The sequence below is a fragment of the Lycium ferocissimum genome, chromosome 4 (genome assembly GCF_029784015.1).
Source record: "Lycium ferocissimum isolate CSIRO_LF1 chromosome 4, AGI_CSIRO_Lferr_CH_V1, whole genome shotgun sequence".
NCBI classification, from domain to species: Eukaryota; Viridiplantae; Streptophyta; class Magnoliopsida; order Solanales; family Solanaceae; genus Lycium; species Lycium ferocissimum.
This window is the reverse complement of record NC_081345.1, coordinates 46,579,646-46,597,588: the sequence shown is the minus strand read 5'-3', so window position 1 is coordinate 46,597,588 and position 17,943 is coordinate 46,579,646. Positions and strand designations below refer to the sequence as shown.

The following is a 17,943-nucleotide window of genomic DNA, read 5'->3' as shown; positions in this document are numbered from 1 at the left end:
TTGGTAAGGTCTACATACAATCTATCCTACTCAAAACCCCACATTATGAGATTTCACTGGGTATGTTATTGTTGTTGAAGCTATCATAAATATCTCCAAGTAAAAGCACTAAGCTGATAATTTTATGTGACATAACTCAAAATGTTAATGGCCTAGAATTTATATGAAAATTTATGATTCTGCTATTTAGCGATCACGTTGGAGTCCGGACCCTTTTTACAATGTAATTTTTCACCTGCTCTAATTTGGACCATTAATTATCCATACCCAATTTTCCCATAATGAATGCATGACATTTTTTACATGCACTTTCGTTATTTTTAACAATAATAGTTAACTAATACTACACACTCTCACCCCAATTATCATTCAACTATAACTGATATAAACATCAGATGTAAATAAGTATATTCCCTCCAATTTTATCGAAACTCAATTCAATTTCTTTCTTGTTCCACTATTTGAAGACCGAACTCTCACATATCTGTTTCTTTATTACAACATTCATTTGTGCATCCTTTAATTTATACATTTTGCACAAACTGGACAAAAAGAGATCATGACTTCTGATCATTGCTTGCTGATATCAGAAATTAGTAAATAAATTACCCCAACAAAAACAGAGGAATATTTCTATGTTTTGAGTGCAGGCAAAACGTACATTTTTTTTTATAAAACTGGAAAATCATATGAAAGTGAAAACTTGAGCCGCACATCATTTAACACCTCTACCATGCGTTCCTCTATACAAAGGAAAAGTGAATTCACTTAGCATAGTGAGTATTCGCAGTCAAGAAGTCGAGGAAGAATCTCCTCACAACTCGGTCTTTCGTTTGGCTCTGCCCAGCAATCTTCAAAAATAAGGTAATTATAAGTAAATCTCTATGATAAGCATTAATTGGTAATCTGTAAAATGGTAACTAACAGATTATCACAAATTAAGCTACACCCGTGGTGTAAAAATCTTTACATGACAGTGTATATAACTTAAATCCGGCTGTAATTACCTGCAATTAGTCTGCCAAGGGGTCCTTCAGGTATCTCTAATCTTGATCCTTCATTGGCAACAGCATAAACTACCTAAAAATAAGGCACAATATGTAGAAATACCAATGTCAATTTTCTAGAGCTAATTAACCTGTATCAAGTTACAAGGTCAAATTAACATACCCGATCGGGTGGTACACCCTCCCATGGTCGGTTTAGGGTACAGAGCTCCCACATTATCACGCCAAAGCTAAAAATGTCGCATTTTTCCGTGAAAGGTTCATTCCGAATGAGTTCTGGAGCCATCCATTCAGGGGTGCCAGCGGACGTCGAATCTCTCATAGATGCCTCTGTCATTATTCTTGAGAGCCCAAAATCACAAATTTTCGCAGTCCAGCGCTTATTCACAAGGCAGTTTGCACTTTTTAAATCACGATGGACAATCTTCATACGGTGTAAGCACATCAGCCCTCTTCAGTTCCAACAGAAAATGAATCAGTCACAAATATATCATAAATCCTGTCAGAGTATAAAGAATAACATATCTGCTGTACTTTTATCAGAGCTTCTAATAAACCAACCTGCATATATCCCCAAGCATATTGAGCCTCTTCTGCCAGCTAAGCCTCTTCTTTTGACCACTTAAATGGATCAAATGATATAGAGATCCCATCTCCATGAATTCAGTAACCATTGATAAATTTGGAGGATTTGCACAGGCACCCAGGAACAGTATAACTGTGAGGAATGGCATTAGTTAAATCACACTAGCCTAATTTACAAATATCATACTTCTAAGCAAAATTGGAAGGAAAAACCAGCACGTAGAAAGAAACACGAAAAGAGATGTACCATTTGGATGCCGAAGTCGGCTGGAGAAAAATGACAAGAAAAGAACACTTCAAGTTAGAACAGTATTAAGCTGAAAGTAACAGAATCCATAAAGAAGATACAACACCTAAGGATAGAGATCTCGTTGCAGAAATCCTCCATATTTTCAGCAGTAAGATCTTGCTCCAGAAAAACTTTAATAGCAACCTCAGTTCCATTCCACTTGCCACGGAAAACTTCTCCAAAGAACCCTAGAAATATAACCAGAGTGTTTAGACCTCAAATTCCAACACAACGTAGAGTGGTGGAACCAGATCTACAGGTCACTGCATAATCATTTCTTTGTTTCAGATGAAGTGAATAACAAAATGGAAAAAAATACACCTGGTCTTTGATCTTTCAAGAGACAACTGACTCAACTTCCTAAATAGATTATGTACAAAACTTTCCTGCATGTCCAATACAGATCCTTCTAGCATCTATCTAGTATATCTTTTCCACTTCAATGCTATGACACAATTTATTCCTTATTTGGCAAGGGTGTTAATACACTGTGAGTGGACCTCTCCCGAGTACAAGGGGACTGGATAGGACGCAACCTCTGGTGTACATTCAATCTGCAATATCCACATCCAAGTTTCATAGCTTTTAGTTTGGTATCCCTGTCCCCAACAATTTCTTGCTGTCCATGCCATAGGGATCATCTGATCATTAGCACTAAGCCATCACACAAGCTCATGTATGGAACAACAAAGAATAGTATTAGGGATGGAAGATTTGGGTAGGAATCACCAGATTCAGTTTGTTATATATCCGTTTTGAAGAAACGACTAATTTAAGAACCGTTTTAATGGAAAACAGGATCTTAGAGCTGATAGTCACAAGAAAAGAGACAAGACGTTCAAGAAAACAAATAACCGTATCTCCATTTCTGGTCACTTTTAGTATGCCAGAATCAATTGAACCTACTTCACTCCAATGTGCACATATTTGTATTCTTTTCCCCATAGAGGCCACAAAATGTTGTCCTTTTGACATGAGAGTGGGGAGAAAGAAAAATGATGAAAGACATTTCAGGTTCAGTACTAAGCTCGTCTTTCGCATCAAGAGGTGCAGAACCATATTGGAGAATCTCTGATCAATGTAGCAAAACCAAACACAACAGGCCATAGAAACCGTCACTGTGTTCCTGATCTTCAATATGGTTCACTTTCTTGTCTTCAGCTCTTCAAAGTTCTAAACTCAATGTATTCCTAGGTTAAATAGTAGTCTAGACGTGATCTCCCTCCCTCCCTCCATCACACAACACATATGAACCATCATTTGCTTAGTCTTACTTGAATATTGTATCCAGGTATCCATCCCTCTCTGTAGATTCCTCAACGGTCTGAAGGGAAACAGATATATCCAAGCGTTATTTAGTGTCATAATTAAAGCACAAAAGAACCAAGGATTTCATGAATTATGATGACAAAACGGATGAGCCGGGGTTGCTCCTACATAAAGTTGGCAGAGCATGATCCACCAGCAATAGCATTCTAGTTTACGAAGCATGAGACCAAGAAGCAAAGGGAGCAATCTCGGCTTGCTCATTGCAGCCCTATGAGTGGCACTAAAGGAATATGTAATCAAAGAACTTAACAAAAAAAGAAAGAAGGTGAAATACATCAGCACTGCTACAAAAATGTTTAAGAACAATGCTTACCTATCCCAACTCGCGTGCCGACAGTCAACTCTGAGAAGTCTATATTCCATTCTTCGAAAGGTAGAAGAGGCTTATCCTGATACATATGTGATTCCAGTATCCTGTTCCAAGTTGAGACCAATTCATCATTCATCCTGCCTGGCCCACTTCTTTCTGGAACCTGCCTCCTCAACTCGTGAGGAGATGAGGGTAATGACATTGCTTTCTGTGAACTCATCTGCTCCCTTGAAAAAAAGCAAAAAAGTTAGAACGCAGATCCGACATTTCTTCATGCTCATCATGGTGAAAATCAGGGACCAAGAAGGGACTCTAGTTAGTCAATGACTGAAACCAGTAGAGATTAAAAACCATCAAACTACTGTTAGGCTAAAATCTGTGAGGTGAAGATAGAAGTATTAGTTGACAATCAGACTTTCCGTAGTATCGCCAACGAATTCAGCATATACACCTGGTACATATCCAGCAATCTAGAGAAGGCAATTATAGATTCAAACAAGATCTTAACTTTCACAAATTGAAATGATGAGTTTCGTGTTCTAGACTAATTTTGGATGGGAATGTGACGACCTCTAGATTTAAACCTGAATTGAAAGTGAAAAGATAATACTTTTTCATTTATTTTCCACAACTTAGAGGCCCAACGAATCAGAGTTAAAAGGAAATTTCCACTAAAATCCAAACTTCGGTAGTGTTACAAGGGGAAAAAAAGTCAGCATTAATAACCGAGAGAAACTATTTTAAAACAAAGCAAAAATATTTATCTCCTCCAACTCGTTTGCAACAATTCTCTTCCCTCAAGTTCCAGACGTTCCCTCACAAAAAAAGTAAGGCAGAAAGAAAGAAAATACAACATTGGATTATGTAAGTAAACGTATCATGTATGTAAATAAATAAAACTGGATTAGAAGTGTTGCAACTTGTTTCCTCCAACAATTTGATCAACTTTATTATTTTTCTTTAGAAATAAAAGCAACTTTATTTCAGAGATGGCACCAAACAGGTGAAACTATGTACAAGGCAATAATTCAGAACATACCTTTTTCAAATATCTAGGATCTGAGGAACTCAAGCAGAGAGTTAGCATCATATATATCTGTCAAGTTACACCAAAAAGCCAAAAAATGCAAGGGTCTGTATCTAATTTTATGCGCAGGGATTAGTTAAGCCTTCAAACCATCTTCTGTTATGCTCCAGCCAAATTGTCCAAAAAATGCATGCAGGGATGATGCATGTTTCTCAGTCTATACAGTTAAAAATTATCAACTTTATCAACGTCAAAGCTGATATATGAACTTAGAACAAGTTTGAGATCCAAGTTAATGTTAGACTTAAGAAGAGATAGTCTCCTATCTACAGTGAACACTCGGGGTGTGTTTGCTATGGAGGAAATTTTCAATTTTCCCATGTTTGGCTGGTCATAATGTTCCACCAGGGAAAACAAGTCTCATAAATGACATTCCATGTTGATTGTCTCCCTCCCACCTCCTGCCCCCTCCCCGACCCCAGCCAACGCCCACCCCCCGCACCCCCTACCCCAGCCAACTCAAACCCCCGCATCCCCTACCCTACTTACCTCACCCGCACCCCCCCCCCCCCCCCCTGGGGAAACCCTCCCCACCTTCACTATCATAGTTTTGACTAAATTATATATGAATGCTCATGAGACAATATTTTGTTTACTTGCCAAACCCCAAAAAATAAGTAAGAAATCCACTTATTTTCTAGGAAAACATTTTTTTCATCCAAACGTACCCTAAAATGAGTTTTTTTTTTTTTTCCAAGTCCTCCTGTGAATATGTGGCCTTTCAAGTCCTTCTATGATCTTGGTCGAACTGGTACTCACCTGCTGGATTGATTTGCTAGTGATAGGGGCATCACCATATCAAATGACATGACTAATGATGCACTTGGTGTGGTGGACAATTAGATCACTGCAGACTTTAGTTATATGGAACTTTATCAGAGAAAAAAACAAAAGTAGGCGATGGCATTCCATATTCTCACTGAGAGTTTCAAGTGACAAAAGGAAAAGTAGGTGATGGACTTATTCCCTGTATGGTTAAATTGAATACTATTATCGAGGAAAAGAATAAATAAATTGCAATCTTAAAAATGGTGTGTGTCAAACGGGGGAAAAGGTGAGAAGAGAAAACCAGATTCCCATTCTCCTGCACCAAGCAGGCCCCGAAAGCGCTTTGCTTCTTGGTACCTTATCCACAACCAGAATAAAGGACACAATTAACACTGTAAAATTCTTCGGTTTGATTGCAAAGCATCACTCTATGCGTCTATTGAAACTCATTCTCAAATAGACTTGACAAAATTAAAGAGAAAAAGATAAAATAACAGTTAAAACAAAAACATAATGACTATTAAAACAAAAATAAAAGCATAATGAATGTTAAGGAAACACAATGTGGGGTGCTCAATGCCATCACGGTAAGCATCACACATAAATTATCCTACTAATGAAGAGTAAAAATGACTTCAAAAGATAAGCACGCCAAATTTCATCTAGCTAGAATAGAAGAATAGTGATCCGGCCTCAATGGACAACATGTCTATGCAAAACCACAGTTCAGTAGAAGTAACAGTCAAAGTCAAGAAAGTTAGCGAAGTTAAGCTTATTTTCCCTTCAATCATACTCCTATGACGTTCTAAAAAGGGGAAACTGAGAAAACATAAGTTTGCCGGTCATTGGGATCACGAATAAAACCGAACTGTTACCAGAGCAAAAGATATCAAAACTACTAGTGGTCCTTAAACCAGAGAGAAAAGGTAACATACATCTCTTTTCAGATCTGAAGCACCATCTCTGTTGTTTGAAGCATGATGATTTGAACTGTTTTCCCCTTGTTCTTTCAAAAGTCGGTTCTGCTTAAGTGCTTCATTCATTGCTCTAACAGCCCTGGTATGGTTATGACCCAAATATGAAATTAAGTACAAGTGGTACATAACAAGTCTTTTAACAAACTTCAGGTCAACACCACGTTATGGCAAAGAACTTCAGGCATCCTTTCTAGGTACGATATAGTGTTGTAGTAAGCAGTGTTGTGACCATTATAGTAGAAATATTGACCTTACGATATCATCACCAACTTCTGGAGTTATACTAATGCTTCTTCTTCGTATTCTTCGTGTTTCTGATGTTGATGCACCTTCTGACCTGTCAAACAATAGGAAACTCAGCAAATACTTTTGACACAAATTTTCTTTATATTTGAAAATCTTGAGAAGTTAATTCAGTTAGTACTAGAAAACAGAGTACATTTTAAAAGTATAGAAGTTTAGAACCTGCATGTATTTTAACTTAGATGCAAGCTAGCAGTTTTGGTATTACCTATCCACATCAAAATACGGAAGGATAATGCAGTTTTTTTGAAAACACCAAAGATGAATAAACTGCACATAGTTTTTCCATTTCAAACACAGGTTTTAATTTTACTCTGAAATGCTCCGCAAAAAGGGGTTAGATAAATTGAAGTATGAAGCATGTTTAAGCTTCTAATCACCTAGAAGGTATTCCCGTTGCAGGAACAGCAGCTGCTGTTTCAGATTGACAGTAGCTACTGACTCATGTTGTTTACCCTTGTATTGTTCTCCTTTTCTATTAAAAGTATGTAATCCTGAATCTTAACAGCATGTTGCAATATTTTTGGGTTAATCGACACCTAAGACGCACTAAACAACCTATCTTGACCACAAAAGGCATGCATCGATGGGAAAATATTGAAAGCTTACAACTCATTGTGAGCCCAATATGAATTGAAGTGGCTTGACTTAGCTGCAGACTATCTAACGAATTAACTTTTCCTGTTAATTTGATTTAGCTGCAGACTATCTAACAAATTAACTTTTCCTGTTAAGATATTACATGATTTGACTAGGGATTTGATTAGGGATATAATTAGGAGTTTATTTTGTAATTGTACACTTGCCATAATGTATACATTGTAATAGCTATAAAATTTCAATCAAGCTTGAGGGAATTATCAAGCTTTTCAGTAAAGTACTCTTTAATTCCCTCGTGATATCAGAGCCAGGGACAAAATCCCTGCTCTCTGAAAATTTCTGAGTCACTGAAAAAGCTACAGTGTTGCTGGAGGGATCTCTTCACTGCCGGAGCTAGATCTCCTCTTATTAGGACTCTTCAAGTCTCACCTTCCATCTAGAAGGGTTCATAGGCTCCCAGTAATCCTTCCCTGAAAAATCCACTGCAGAGAGACCAACAGTTAACTCCTACGTGCTGGCCCATCTAGCCGGAACCTGACCCACAAGTCGGCGCATACCACACTTTCCAGTGACCTTTTCCGTCGAATCTTCTACCTACAGGCTCGCCGGAGAAAGAGTACCCAACCCCAGTATACCTCTATCCTAATCACATTCTTTCACCTTCAGAATCCAATTCCTTTACTGTCAACATATGTTGCTCGGACTCTTTAAATATCCTGATGGGTGCATGTCAGATCCTCAAAAAGAAGTGTATTTTTGAAGGATCCGACATGGGTGTGACAATATATTTGGAGAAACCGAGCAACATAGCTGTCAACCAGTCCAACGTACTGTTCCAGCACCCTCTCCATGCATGAATTTGACTGTGGACCACACATGGATAGGAATTCTGAAAACCTTCACCCATTTGTGTTCGGATTTTGCTGTTGTCATCTCAATCCGGCCACCGGAGACCACCACTCTTGCTTTCATCTTCTGCTGCTCCGGAACCAATCACCAGCAATGATTCTGTTCACATCTAATATAATGGGAGTTTGAATAGGAACTAATTATGGTTGACAGGAGTGACCTTGAGAGTTGAGAGCAGACGTAATTTGCCACCTGCCTATGAACCATGTCTAGATTACCTTTGCATTTGGGCTTTTATTGAATGGGTCAGTGAACTGACCATGAGGCACTTCTTGAGGAAATGTTCTTGTTCCTCCTTCAGTGGATTTGTACCTCCTCCCTGCCCTGCTGTTGTACTGATATTCAGTGGCCGTGTGAGATTCTTGCAGCTTCCATATAAGACCGGTACTGGTCTGTGTTGAGATGGAATCCTGGTTCTATATGTGTCCCTACATATCCTTGTATATTCCTTGCTATGTCCCCTCATCTTTTATTGTAACGGCCTTCTAGGATAGTAACTGCAGATTTATTATCCCCTAAGACAGATTCTACTCTTACAAACCGACCACGGCTACTAAAATTCTTGATCACTCTGTAAATGTAAGCTTGTACTTTCCAGCCGCATTTCCTGCATTTCTTTGCAAACCCATCAAAGATCGTTTATATCAATCTTAATCTTGCTAGTAAACCTCCTGCTGCGTTCTGTGAAACTAAACCATCTTTCAACTTCCTCGTTAACGCTAACTAATTCAAAGGTCTTTCTGCTTGAGATAAAAGTGATTCCATGATCCATAACTAGGCAAAGATAGGGTCTGTTCTATAGGCTCGTACCACTGTATCTTTGAGTTAACATTACCATTCTCAAAAAAAAAAAAAGATAGGAGAATTATCAGATAAGTGTTCTGTCGGAGCTTGGGGTGAAAGAACAGGGGAGAGAGAGGAAATTCTGGCACATTCTCCAAGAGAGAGCAAATTTTCTAAGCCGAGCAAATTTTAAGCATGTTATGAGTATTTTCTAACCGGCAGATCTCCTCATTTATTACTTTAAACCTAAGTGAACCAAAGGGTGTAACTGGGAGCCACTAAACATGAGTGAGAAATAGAGCTGATATAGACCAAATCATGGGAAAACCAAAATAACATATGTAAATAATTAGCAGTTATACTATCAAATGTAACAGAAAACAAGACTAAATCAGATACCTTGTAGTAGCAACATCATCTGAATAATCTCTGAAGGTTTTGTTATCACCACTAAGCATGGACCGTCCATGCGCTCTAAATGAAGGATGTTCAGGACTGAAAGATATAAAGAAAAATGAGAAAAAAGAACACAACTACACATTAAGATATTGAACAGCTCAGTTCAAGTAAATGGGGACAAAAGAGTCACTTTGATGTTTGCTAACATGCAGATTAAAACATCTGAAGTCCCAATTAATTCATTACATAAGTTAAAACACCTGTCTTAGTAATTGTCAGGGATTGAAAACAAGAACCATTACAAGCACTGAAAACTATATACATGATACTTATTTCCCTCTATGGATCAATAAGTTATATCGAAATCTCACGCATGAAGTTACAGTAGAAACTAGACATTAAAGAGGTACCCCGAATGTAAGCTCTACCATGAGCATTTCGAACCCAAGTAGTGACTTAAGGTATTGTACTTGTAACCATCATTTATCCAAACAAAGCCTGGAAATTCCTTTCTCAGAGTCTTCGTTTAAACCAATCAGGGGGGTAAGAATTTTTAGCTTAGCACTTTCACGTAAAGGTACAATCGTATTCTTTCATGGATGCTCATTCAATTTCAGAATAATTCCAGAGCACCAGACAATGTGTCACCAAATAAGATTCTGCTTTGTAAACTCAGAATCAAAACTTAGCAACAGCACCAAGGATCACAACATAGCAGGATCGTCCTGACTTGGGCCACGGATCTATTAGTATACAGTAAAAGACTATCTGTTGGTTCATTTGGTTTGTATCCGGTTATTTTGTCGTCTTATTTTCTTGCGACCCTGCTTTGAATTCTTCTTTTCTTTTGAGCCGAGGGTCTATTAGAAACCACCTCCCTACCCCATAAAGGTAGGGGTAAAGTCTGCGTACACCTTACCTTCCCCAGACCCCACTTGTGGGATTACACTGGGTATGTTGTTGTTGTTGTTGTTAACAAAGTTTGGTAACATTGAGTTCCATTGACGTTGACGAGTGATCTCACCAGAAAACCTTATAAACTAAATACATATACATGTGTCTGTTCCATAACCATTTTTAATATTCATACCCGAATTCATGTGACATTCTGAGACATGTGGAAGCATGAATAGACCCTAACATTGCAGGACTTCGAATAAGTGCATTCAGAAGTCCAAAAGATTGAAAACTTATAAGCAAAACAATATTAAATATGTCAAGGGAAACATCAGAATAGGAGTCTGGACCATGAAAAGAGAAAACCTTGAACTTGCAGTTCTCGGTTCTGTTATAACTTTCCTGCGACCTCTTCTCCAAACTGTTGTAGCAGTACTAGGTTCATTATGCGACAAACTGGTACAGAAATGATTTAATAAGAAACAGGCAAAATAAACCTTAGTTTTCAAAAGTAATCTGACAGATAGTTTTCAAAAGTAATCTGACAGATGGACCTTCAGAACATCATACATACAAAGATGGTCCTTCTAAATGTCTTTCAACTGTCAAATCATGGGTCTCAGTACGAGCAAAATAATACCTCAGTTTTCTGTCAATTGAAGTGTTAGAGCGCAACATCATACTCCTCAATGAAGATCCTGCAGCATTTGAAGATGCCTCAAATCTCCTCTGATACTGGAGGATCTCATCTTTTTCAGAACTGCCGAAATGGAAGATCAGTTAAAACAAAAAGTATGTAAGAAGTAGGCAAAAATGTTTCTCCACCAAAGAAAAAGAAATTTCTAAGGGAGATATAATATGTCTACGAAGATTCTCGCCACACAACAGAAGATTTAATTATTCAAAAGAAGAATAGAAAAACTAAAATGGAAAATACTCATCACACAACACAAGAAGAGTATAGAAACTTAATTGAAATGAATATATCAAAAATGAAAATTATTTTTCTTCTAACCTATCAGTATCATTTCTCTCTGAAAACCCATAGAGGGGGCTGTTAGGCTCCAGAGGCGAATCACAGGAATCATTTTCTGCAGAATCACTCTCCCCAGCAGCTAAGTGGGTTAAAAAAATAGCCTTGGTTGTTCGTGGAATAAGTTGACCAGGAAAACGCATAAGGTCAACAAGTAGCTCCACAGAATTTAGCACAACTAGTATAGACAAGTGCTTATAAGATTCTGCACATTCGGACGCCCCTTCAGCAGGCAAACCCTGATTTGGGAAACATAAAATTATAACACGTAAAATATAAGTAGATACGGAAACCTTATTAAAAAAAATAAGTAGATACGGAAACGAAAAAAATGGTAGCAACAGTGCATAATAACAAGTAGCATGACGATGTTTTGTCCTAATTTTAGAGATAGACAGAAATGTGCAAGCAAAAATAATTTTCAAGCTCACCACAACTAGCCGGCTTTCAAGACCTACAGTATCTGCAAGCAATTTGAATAATATTGCTCGAGGACGGGATGAGCTATGCTTTATGTGACCTAACATCTGGACACCTTGGTTGTCAGAAATGTGAGAGGCTTCCTCAAGTGCAGCTTTAGCATGACTTAGTTCCGAGTTTGGTCGTTTATAAACATCAGATACCTGTATAGGAAAGACATACAAGCAACAGAAAAAATCACAAATGTCCATAGATTTAAGTTCAAAGTGTAACACTACAAACATCACATGCTCCACCATTTTAAAACCAAAAATATTTCAGTTTGATTTCTTATGCTTCCCCCCATTAGAAACTAAAGAATACATTTTAGATTCTTATTTTATCAAAGGGATTATCGAACTTTTGATCCCTGAGTTATTGATGAATTCTGATCTTGGTCCTTGTGATATTTGGCTAAGCATATGTAACCTTCCATTAATTAAAATGTGTTTTATCTCGTTATATAGAAAATATGTTATTTTTAGATTATTTTTGGAGCTATATTACCCTCACATATAGAGTAATAGTTGGACGCGCATATAACATTGTTGGTCTCACAACTGTTCTACACAAATTGTTTTTCCCATTGTTATGTATGTTTATATTACATTTATATAGTACTTCCGTAGAACTCTATTTCATTCATCCTATTTTGATTTTATGGGTTACATTTTTCTTCTATTATGTCATTCTACTGAAAGACTAAGATTGGACATCTGAATTGACTGCATTTTAGGCACCATAATCCTGTCTAATCTCAATTTATCTTTATTATTCCTGTACGGGCTAAATATCATCCTTGTACCATTGTGACTTATCGAAAACTATGGCAAACAAGTATGGACTGAAGGGACAAGTTAATATGTATATAGGGGGGAAAAGATATATGAATACCCACCAATCCAGCTATCTTTTTAATCATTGCTGCAGGATTTGAGATCAAACCTTTCACCAGTGCAACAATCAGTTGCTTTAGCATTGAGAGCTTCTTGTCTTTCTTGGCATCCACAAGTATAACATCTGCTCCTAAGCCCTCAAGCTCATCCAACGTAGGAATGTCTTCAAAACGTTCCTTTAGCCTCTTCTCCTGAGCCAAAATAGGAGAAGCAAATGAGCGCACACATTAAAATTCTAGCCATGCAATTCCTATCATAATTTTGGAGCAGCACCCACTTTAGAAGATATAAAAAGTACAAAGGGCACTGAACAGATAAGTCTCAGAGATATGTGTCCTTGACAGAAATGTAAAGGTCGATTTCAGGTATATTCCTTGAGAATATAAAGGGTCAGATTATTCAAACAAGTTACAATTGAGGAAATTGATGGACCTTGAGAAGACTGTAATCATACGGAAATTTATACTCTAGATTAGTAATTAAAATGGTGAAGTTGACAAATACTTTCCATTCATGCAACTAGCCAGTACACTAGTACAGTAAAAAAGGGCAGCCCAGTGCCCTAAGCTCCCGCTCAAGGGCCAGACCACAAGGGTCTATTTCCACTGTTTGAACCCCTGACCTCCTGGTCATATCCAGCAACTTTACCAGTTACGTCAACAGTACACTAGTACAGTAACTTCCCCAAAAAGAGGAAACATATGCTAATAGCCGCTTAAGAGTAAGGTACAATATTTTTTATCAGGGGAAAAAAGAGTAACAACATTAGTTGCACTGGAGATGTAACATTCAAAATAACATAAAGTAGAGAAAATGAAGCTACATCCATCCTATAAGAATTAAAAATATAACCCAGCAGAGTTTATGACATTATATTTATGACAAAAGGAAGAGTCATATTCACGATATCACTTCTAGTTTATCATTTGTTTTTCCTTAACAGTGGAGAAATTTCTGTGTCCTGTCCTTCTATTATCCCTGTCCCAGATTTTATATTGTAGGATTGATGAATCTCACTATCAAGAAAAAAACTTAGATTTTAGATTGTAGGATTTTCTTTTTAAAAGATTAAAAGAGTAGGACTATGGCATGATATTGTTCTAATTACTTTTCAGACTGCAAGCTCTATATGTCCCTTCAAGCTTCCTTTATCAGTGTGATTTCTTCAAAGATAATTGACAACCTAGATGAAGTACTTGATATAAGGACCTCTTTCAGCTACTCCGAAAAAATGAGGTAGATAAGTCGAAGATTTCCTATATTTCAAATGACTTTTAAAACTAAAATAGGAAAATGGTTAAGATGAATTATCTTTTTTCAATGGATAAAATAATATAGATGTGGAAGCACAACTCAGCAATCTACCAATGGAAGCACAACTCAGCAATCTACCAATGCAATGTTTATTTCTCTCATCCTATCGTTCATGGCATAAAACTTTTGATTTTACAAATTCATATCAGAAGTGCATCTATTATTAAAATGTAAAAGTGCATCAGTCGTATGCGGTTAATATTCAATTCGGTCAGATCCTAGAGGGCAAAAAGAGTTTTTTCAATCAACAAGAATGAATAAATGATACAAACAACAATACAAAGAAGTCATAAGTTTCAGCACTCACAGGAACAACAGAATAGAAGCCATTTGGAATTGGTTCGGAAAGTGTTCCAGTTTTCCAGAAAATCTGGGAAGCAGTCTGAGGGGATAACCTATCATATTCTCTCTCAGTTAGTTCCCGATTCCTCATAATTTCTTCTTTCCCATCAAGTGAAACAGATCCAAACTTTTCAGCAAAATCTGAAGGCCACCATGCAGTATTGGGGTATCTATGCTCTAGAAGCCCAACTTCATCCGGTATCTCTTCCATGTCCACAGATAGTTGAATTGCAATACCATCTCTTACCACTTCTACCCCATAAAGGAGCTTATAAACTTCGCATCCGTTTTAAGACAAAATATCATGAATTAAAAGCTTTTCTCCTCTGATCTGCACAAGGCTGATGCCATGGACCTGCAAAGTGACAATTGGTCAGCTCAAATTGAAGTGTTTCTTCAACGAAAGACTATCTATAATTCCTTTTAAGGTATTGCATGCACTCAAAAGAAGCAGGGCTGTAGTCAGGAAAGCTGCAGAAGAACTCACTGAAGCCTGGGCACACCCTTCCCCTCCAAAATAAAAATAGAAAATAGGAAAATGAAAATAAAACAGAAATAAGGGAACGTAATAAAAGCAGAGAATAAATCACTATTTCAAGTATCAGATTACTAAAAAGACGCTCTATTACTTAGGAGGAGTAGTCCTTAAAAGAATAAAAAGGCCAGGTGCCCAGAATACTCATTTTGCAGTAGGCAATGGTGTACATGTCAATTGCATCCAAATCATCAAACCAAACAAATGACCACATCAAAATTAACACGGCTCAAACAATCAACTACGCCCTCAGGCTAGCGTGTGTCTCGGTAGGCACATCCAAACTACTACAGTACTCAATGATTTATCATCATTAGATTACTTCTACAATGCTTTTGAAATTTTCGGACCCCAGCAAGAACATCAATTCCCTAAATCAAAAGTTCTCTCCATCACCAAACTTAAGATCATCTAAGTTCTAACTGAAATGCTGCTCACAAGCTGACAATTTGATCACCAATTCATTTTCCACGGACTGGCACACAGTAAATTTCAGCAGAAATACAGTTGTAATCCAGACATTAACTATATACACTACTATTAGCATTTAACACCGCAATTTGATCTTTAAAAAAACATGAGTACAAAATTGAACAAAAGACGAGTTAGAATATGCAGAAACGCGTGCACATATATCCATTCACGACAAAATTGAAGTTTGATCACATTTATTTTCCATGCACAGTAAATTTCAGCTCAAATACAGCTGTAATCCAGACATTAACTATATACACTACTATTAGCATTTAGCACCGCAAACTGACAAAATTGAACAAAAGACGAGTTAGAATATGCAGAAACGCGTGCATATATATCCATTCACGACAAAATTGAAGTTTGATCACATTTATTTTCCATGCACGGTAAATTTCAGCACAAATACAGCTGTAATCCAGACATTAAAAATATACACTACTATTAGCATTTAGCACCACAAATTGACAAAATTGAACAAAAGACAAGACAAGTTAGAATATGCAGAAACGCGTGCACGTATATCCATTTATGATAAAACCGAAGTTTGATCACCAATTTATTTTCCATTAACATGCTCACAGTAAATTTCAGCAGAAATACAGCTGTAATCCAGTCATTAACTATCTACTACTATTAACACAACAATTTGATTTTGAGGGGAAAAAACACAAAATGAGTATAAAATTGAATAAAGACAAGTTAGAATATGCAGAAACTCGTGCACATATATCCATTTATGATAAAATCGATTTTGATCACCAATTCATTTTCCATGAACTGGCGCACAGTAAATTTCAGCACAAATACAGTTATAATCCAGACATTAACTATATACACTACCATTAGCACCAAAATATGGTTTTCGGAACAAGAAAAGTATAAAATTGAATAAAAAACGAGTTATAATATGCGGAAATGCATGCATATATTTCCATTTATGATAAAATCAAAGGATGTAAAGGCAATTACAAAAGTGTGAAAATTATACAAGAAGTACTATAAGTTGCAATTTTTCTCATGCAATTTGATTTCTTTAAGCAAAACAAAGAGAGTATAAAATTGAACACAAGCTGTAATATGCAGAAATTGCGTGCACTCCATTTACGATGAAATCGAAGGATGTAAAGGCGATTAACAAAAGTATGATCGCAGAGTTTACCTACAAGGCTACAACCAGCAGATCTTACGAAGTAAATTTCAGCAGAAATACAACTGTAATCCAGACATTAACTACTATATACACTACAATTAGCATTTAGCACCGCAATTTCATTTTTTTAATTAAAAAACAACAAAGAGAGCATAAAATTGAAAAACAGACAAGCTATGATATGCAGAAATGCGTGCATATATATCCATTAACTTATATACCCTACCAGTAGCACCGCAAATCTGATTTTCGGAACAAAAAAGTGCAAAATTGAATATAAAACTAGTTACAATATGCAGAAATGCGTGCATATATATATTACGATGAAATCGAAGGATGCAAAAGCAATTACAATAGTATGATTGGAGTATTTACCTACAACCAACAGATCTTAATGAAGTGAAATCTAAAGCTAATACAGTAAATTTCAGTACAAATACAGTTGTAATCCACACATTAACTATATACACTACAATTAGCACCACAATTCGATTTTGAAAAGGCAAAAAAACAAAATTAAATAAAAAGCGAGTTAGAATATGCAAAAATGAGAAATGCGTGTATATATATTTACATTTACGATGAAATTGAAGGACGTAAAAGGCAATTACAAAAGTGTAATCGGAAATTTTACCTGCAGATCTTAACGAAGTGAAATCTAAAGCTAATACAGTAAAAATTTCAGTACAAATACAGTTGTAATCCACACATTAACTATATAACACTACAATTAGCACCACAATTCGATTTTGAAAAGGCAAAAAAACAAAATTAAATAAAAAACGAGTAAGAATATGCCGAAATGAGAAATGCGTGTATATATATTTACATTTACGATGAAATTGAAGGACGTAAAAGGCAATTACAAAAGTGTAATCGGAAAATTTACCTGCAGATCTTAACGAAGTGAAATCTAAAGCTAATACAGTAAAAATTTCAGTACAAATACAGCTGTAATCCACACATTAACTATATAACACTACAATTAGCACCACAATTCGATTTTGAAAAGGCAAAAAAACAAAATTAAATAAAAAGCGAGTTAGAATATGCAAAAATGAGAAATGCGTGGATATATATTTACATTTACGATGAAATTGAAGGATGTAAAAGACAATTACAAAAATGTGATCGGAAAATTTACCTGTAACCAATAGATCTTAATGAAGTGAAATTTGAAGCTAATAATACAGTAATAGCATTTGAAATCTTTAAATAATTTGAAGATTTAGATTTGAAAATTACGCATTCAAAAGTGAAAAAGATTTCAGAATTGTAAAATGGAGTGAGAAGAAGATAGAAAACGGGAAGAGAGAGAAAGTGATAGATATGCAAACGAGGCAAACGCTAGAGAGAGAAAAAGGGTGTTATACTAAGTAGGCTTTTGGCTATGAAAATCAAATATTTTTGGCCTTATTTGAAATTTTGAAGTTAGAGAAGAAGATGGAGCTGTGTTTAGCTACAGTTTTTGCAAAAAATACGTATGAGGGTAAT

General features: G+C 36.4%; 1 protein-coding gene across 3 annotated transcripts; it reads right to left on the bottom strand.

Moving 5' to 3' along the window:
- Window positions 1–420: 420 nt before the first annotated feature.
- LOC132053330 (serine/threonine-protein kinase EDR1) lies at window positions 421–17,728 on the bottom strand. Of its 3 annotated transcripts, none has more exons than XM_059445306.1 (17): window positions 17,594–17,728; window positions 14,253–14,642; window positions 12,634–12,822; window positions 11,708–11,899; window positions 11,259–11,515; window positions 10,884–11,003; window positions 10,610–10,699; window positions 9,347–9,442; window positions 6,603–6,689; window positions 6,311–6,431; window positions 3,524–3,740; window positions 1,946–2,069; window positions 1,840–1,859; window positions 1,569–1,725; window positions 1,171–1,459; window positions 1,008–1,080; window positions 421–851 (listed from the first exon to the last, which is right to left on the bottom strand). In XM_059445306.1, the coding sequence occupies exons 2-17, from the start codon at window positions 14,496–14,498 to the stop codon at window positions 769–771; spliced, it is 2,361 nt and encodes a 786-aa protein (XP_059301289.1). In that variant the 5' UTR covers window positions 14,499–14,642; window positions 17,594–17,728; the 3' UTR covers window positions 421–768. The 3 variants fall into 3 exon arrangements, with proteins under 3 accessions (XP_059301289.1, XP_059301291.1, XP_059301290.1); XM_059445308.1 differs by lacking the exon at window positions 17,594–17,728 and adding an exon at window positions 17,084–17,108; XM_059445307.1 differs by lacking the exon at window positions 17,594–17,728 and adding an exon at window positions 16,825–16,971.
- Between the last annotated feature and the right edge of the window lie 215 nt (window positions 17,729–17,943).

What these genes read in the sequence shown, in the direction of transcription:
- LOC132053330 (XM_059445306.1), bottom strand. Translation starts at nt 14,498, where the DNA reads ATGGAAGAGATACCGGATGAAGTTGGGCTTCTAGAGCATAGATACCCC. An exon ending in CCGAGAACTGCAAGTTCAAG is followed by an intron (nt 9,443 to 10,609) that starts GTTTTCTCTTTT and finishes TATATCTTTCAG; the next exon opens with TCCTGAACATCCTTCATTTA. An exon ending in AGGGTGTACCACCCGATCGG is followed by an intron (nt 1,081 to 1,170) that starts GTATGTTAATTT and finishes CCTTATTTTTAG; the next exon opens with GTAGTTTATGCTGTTGCCAA.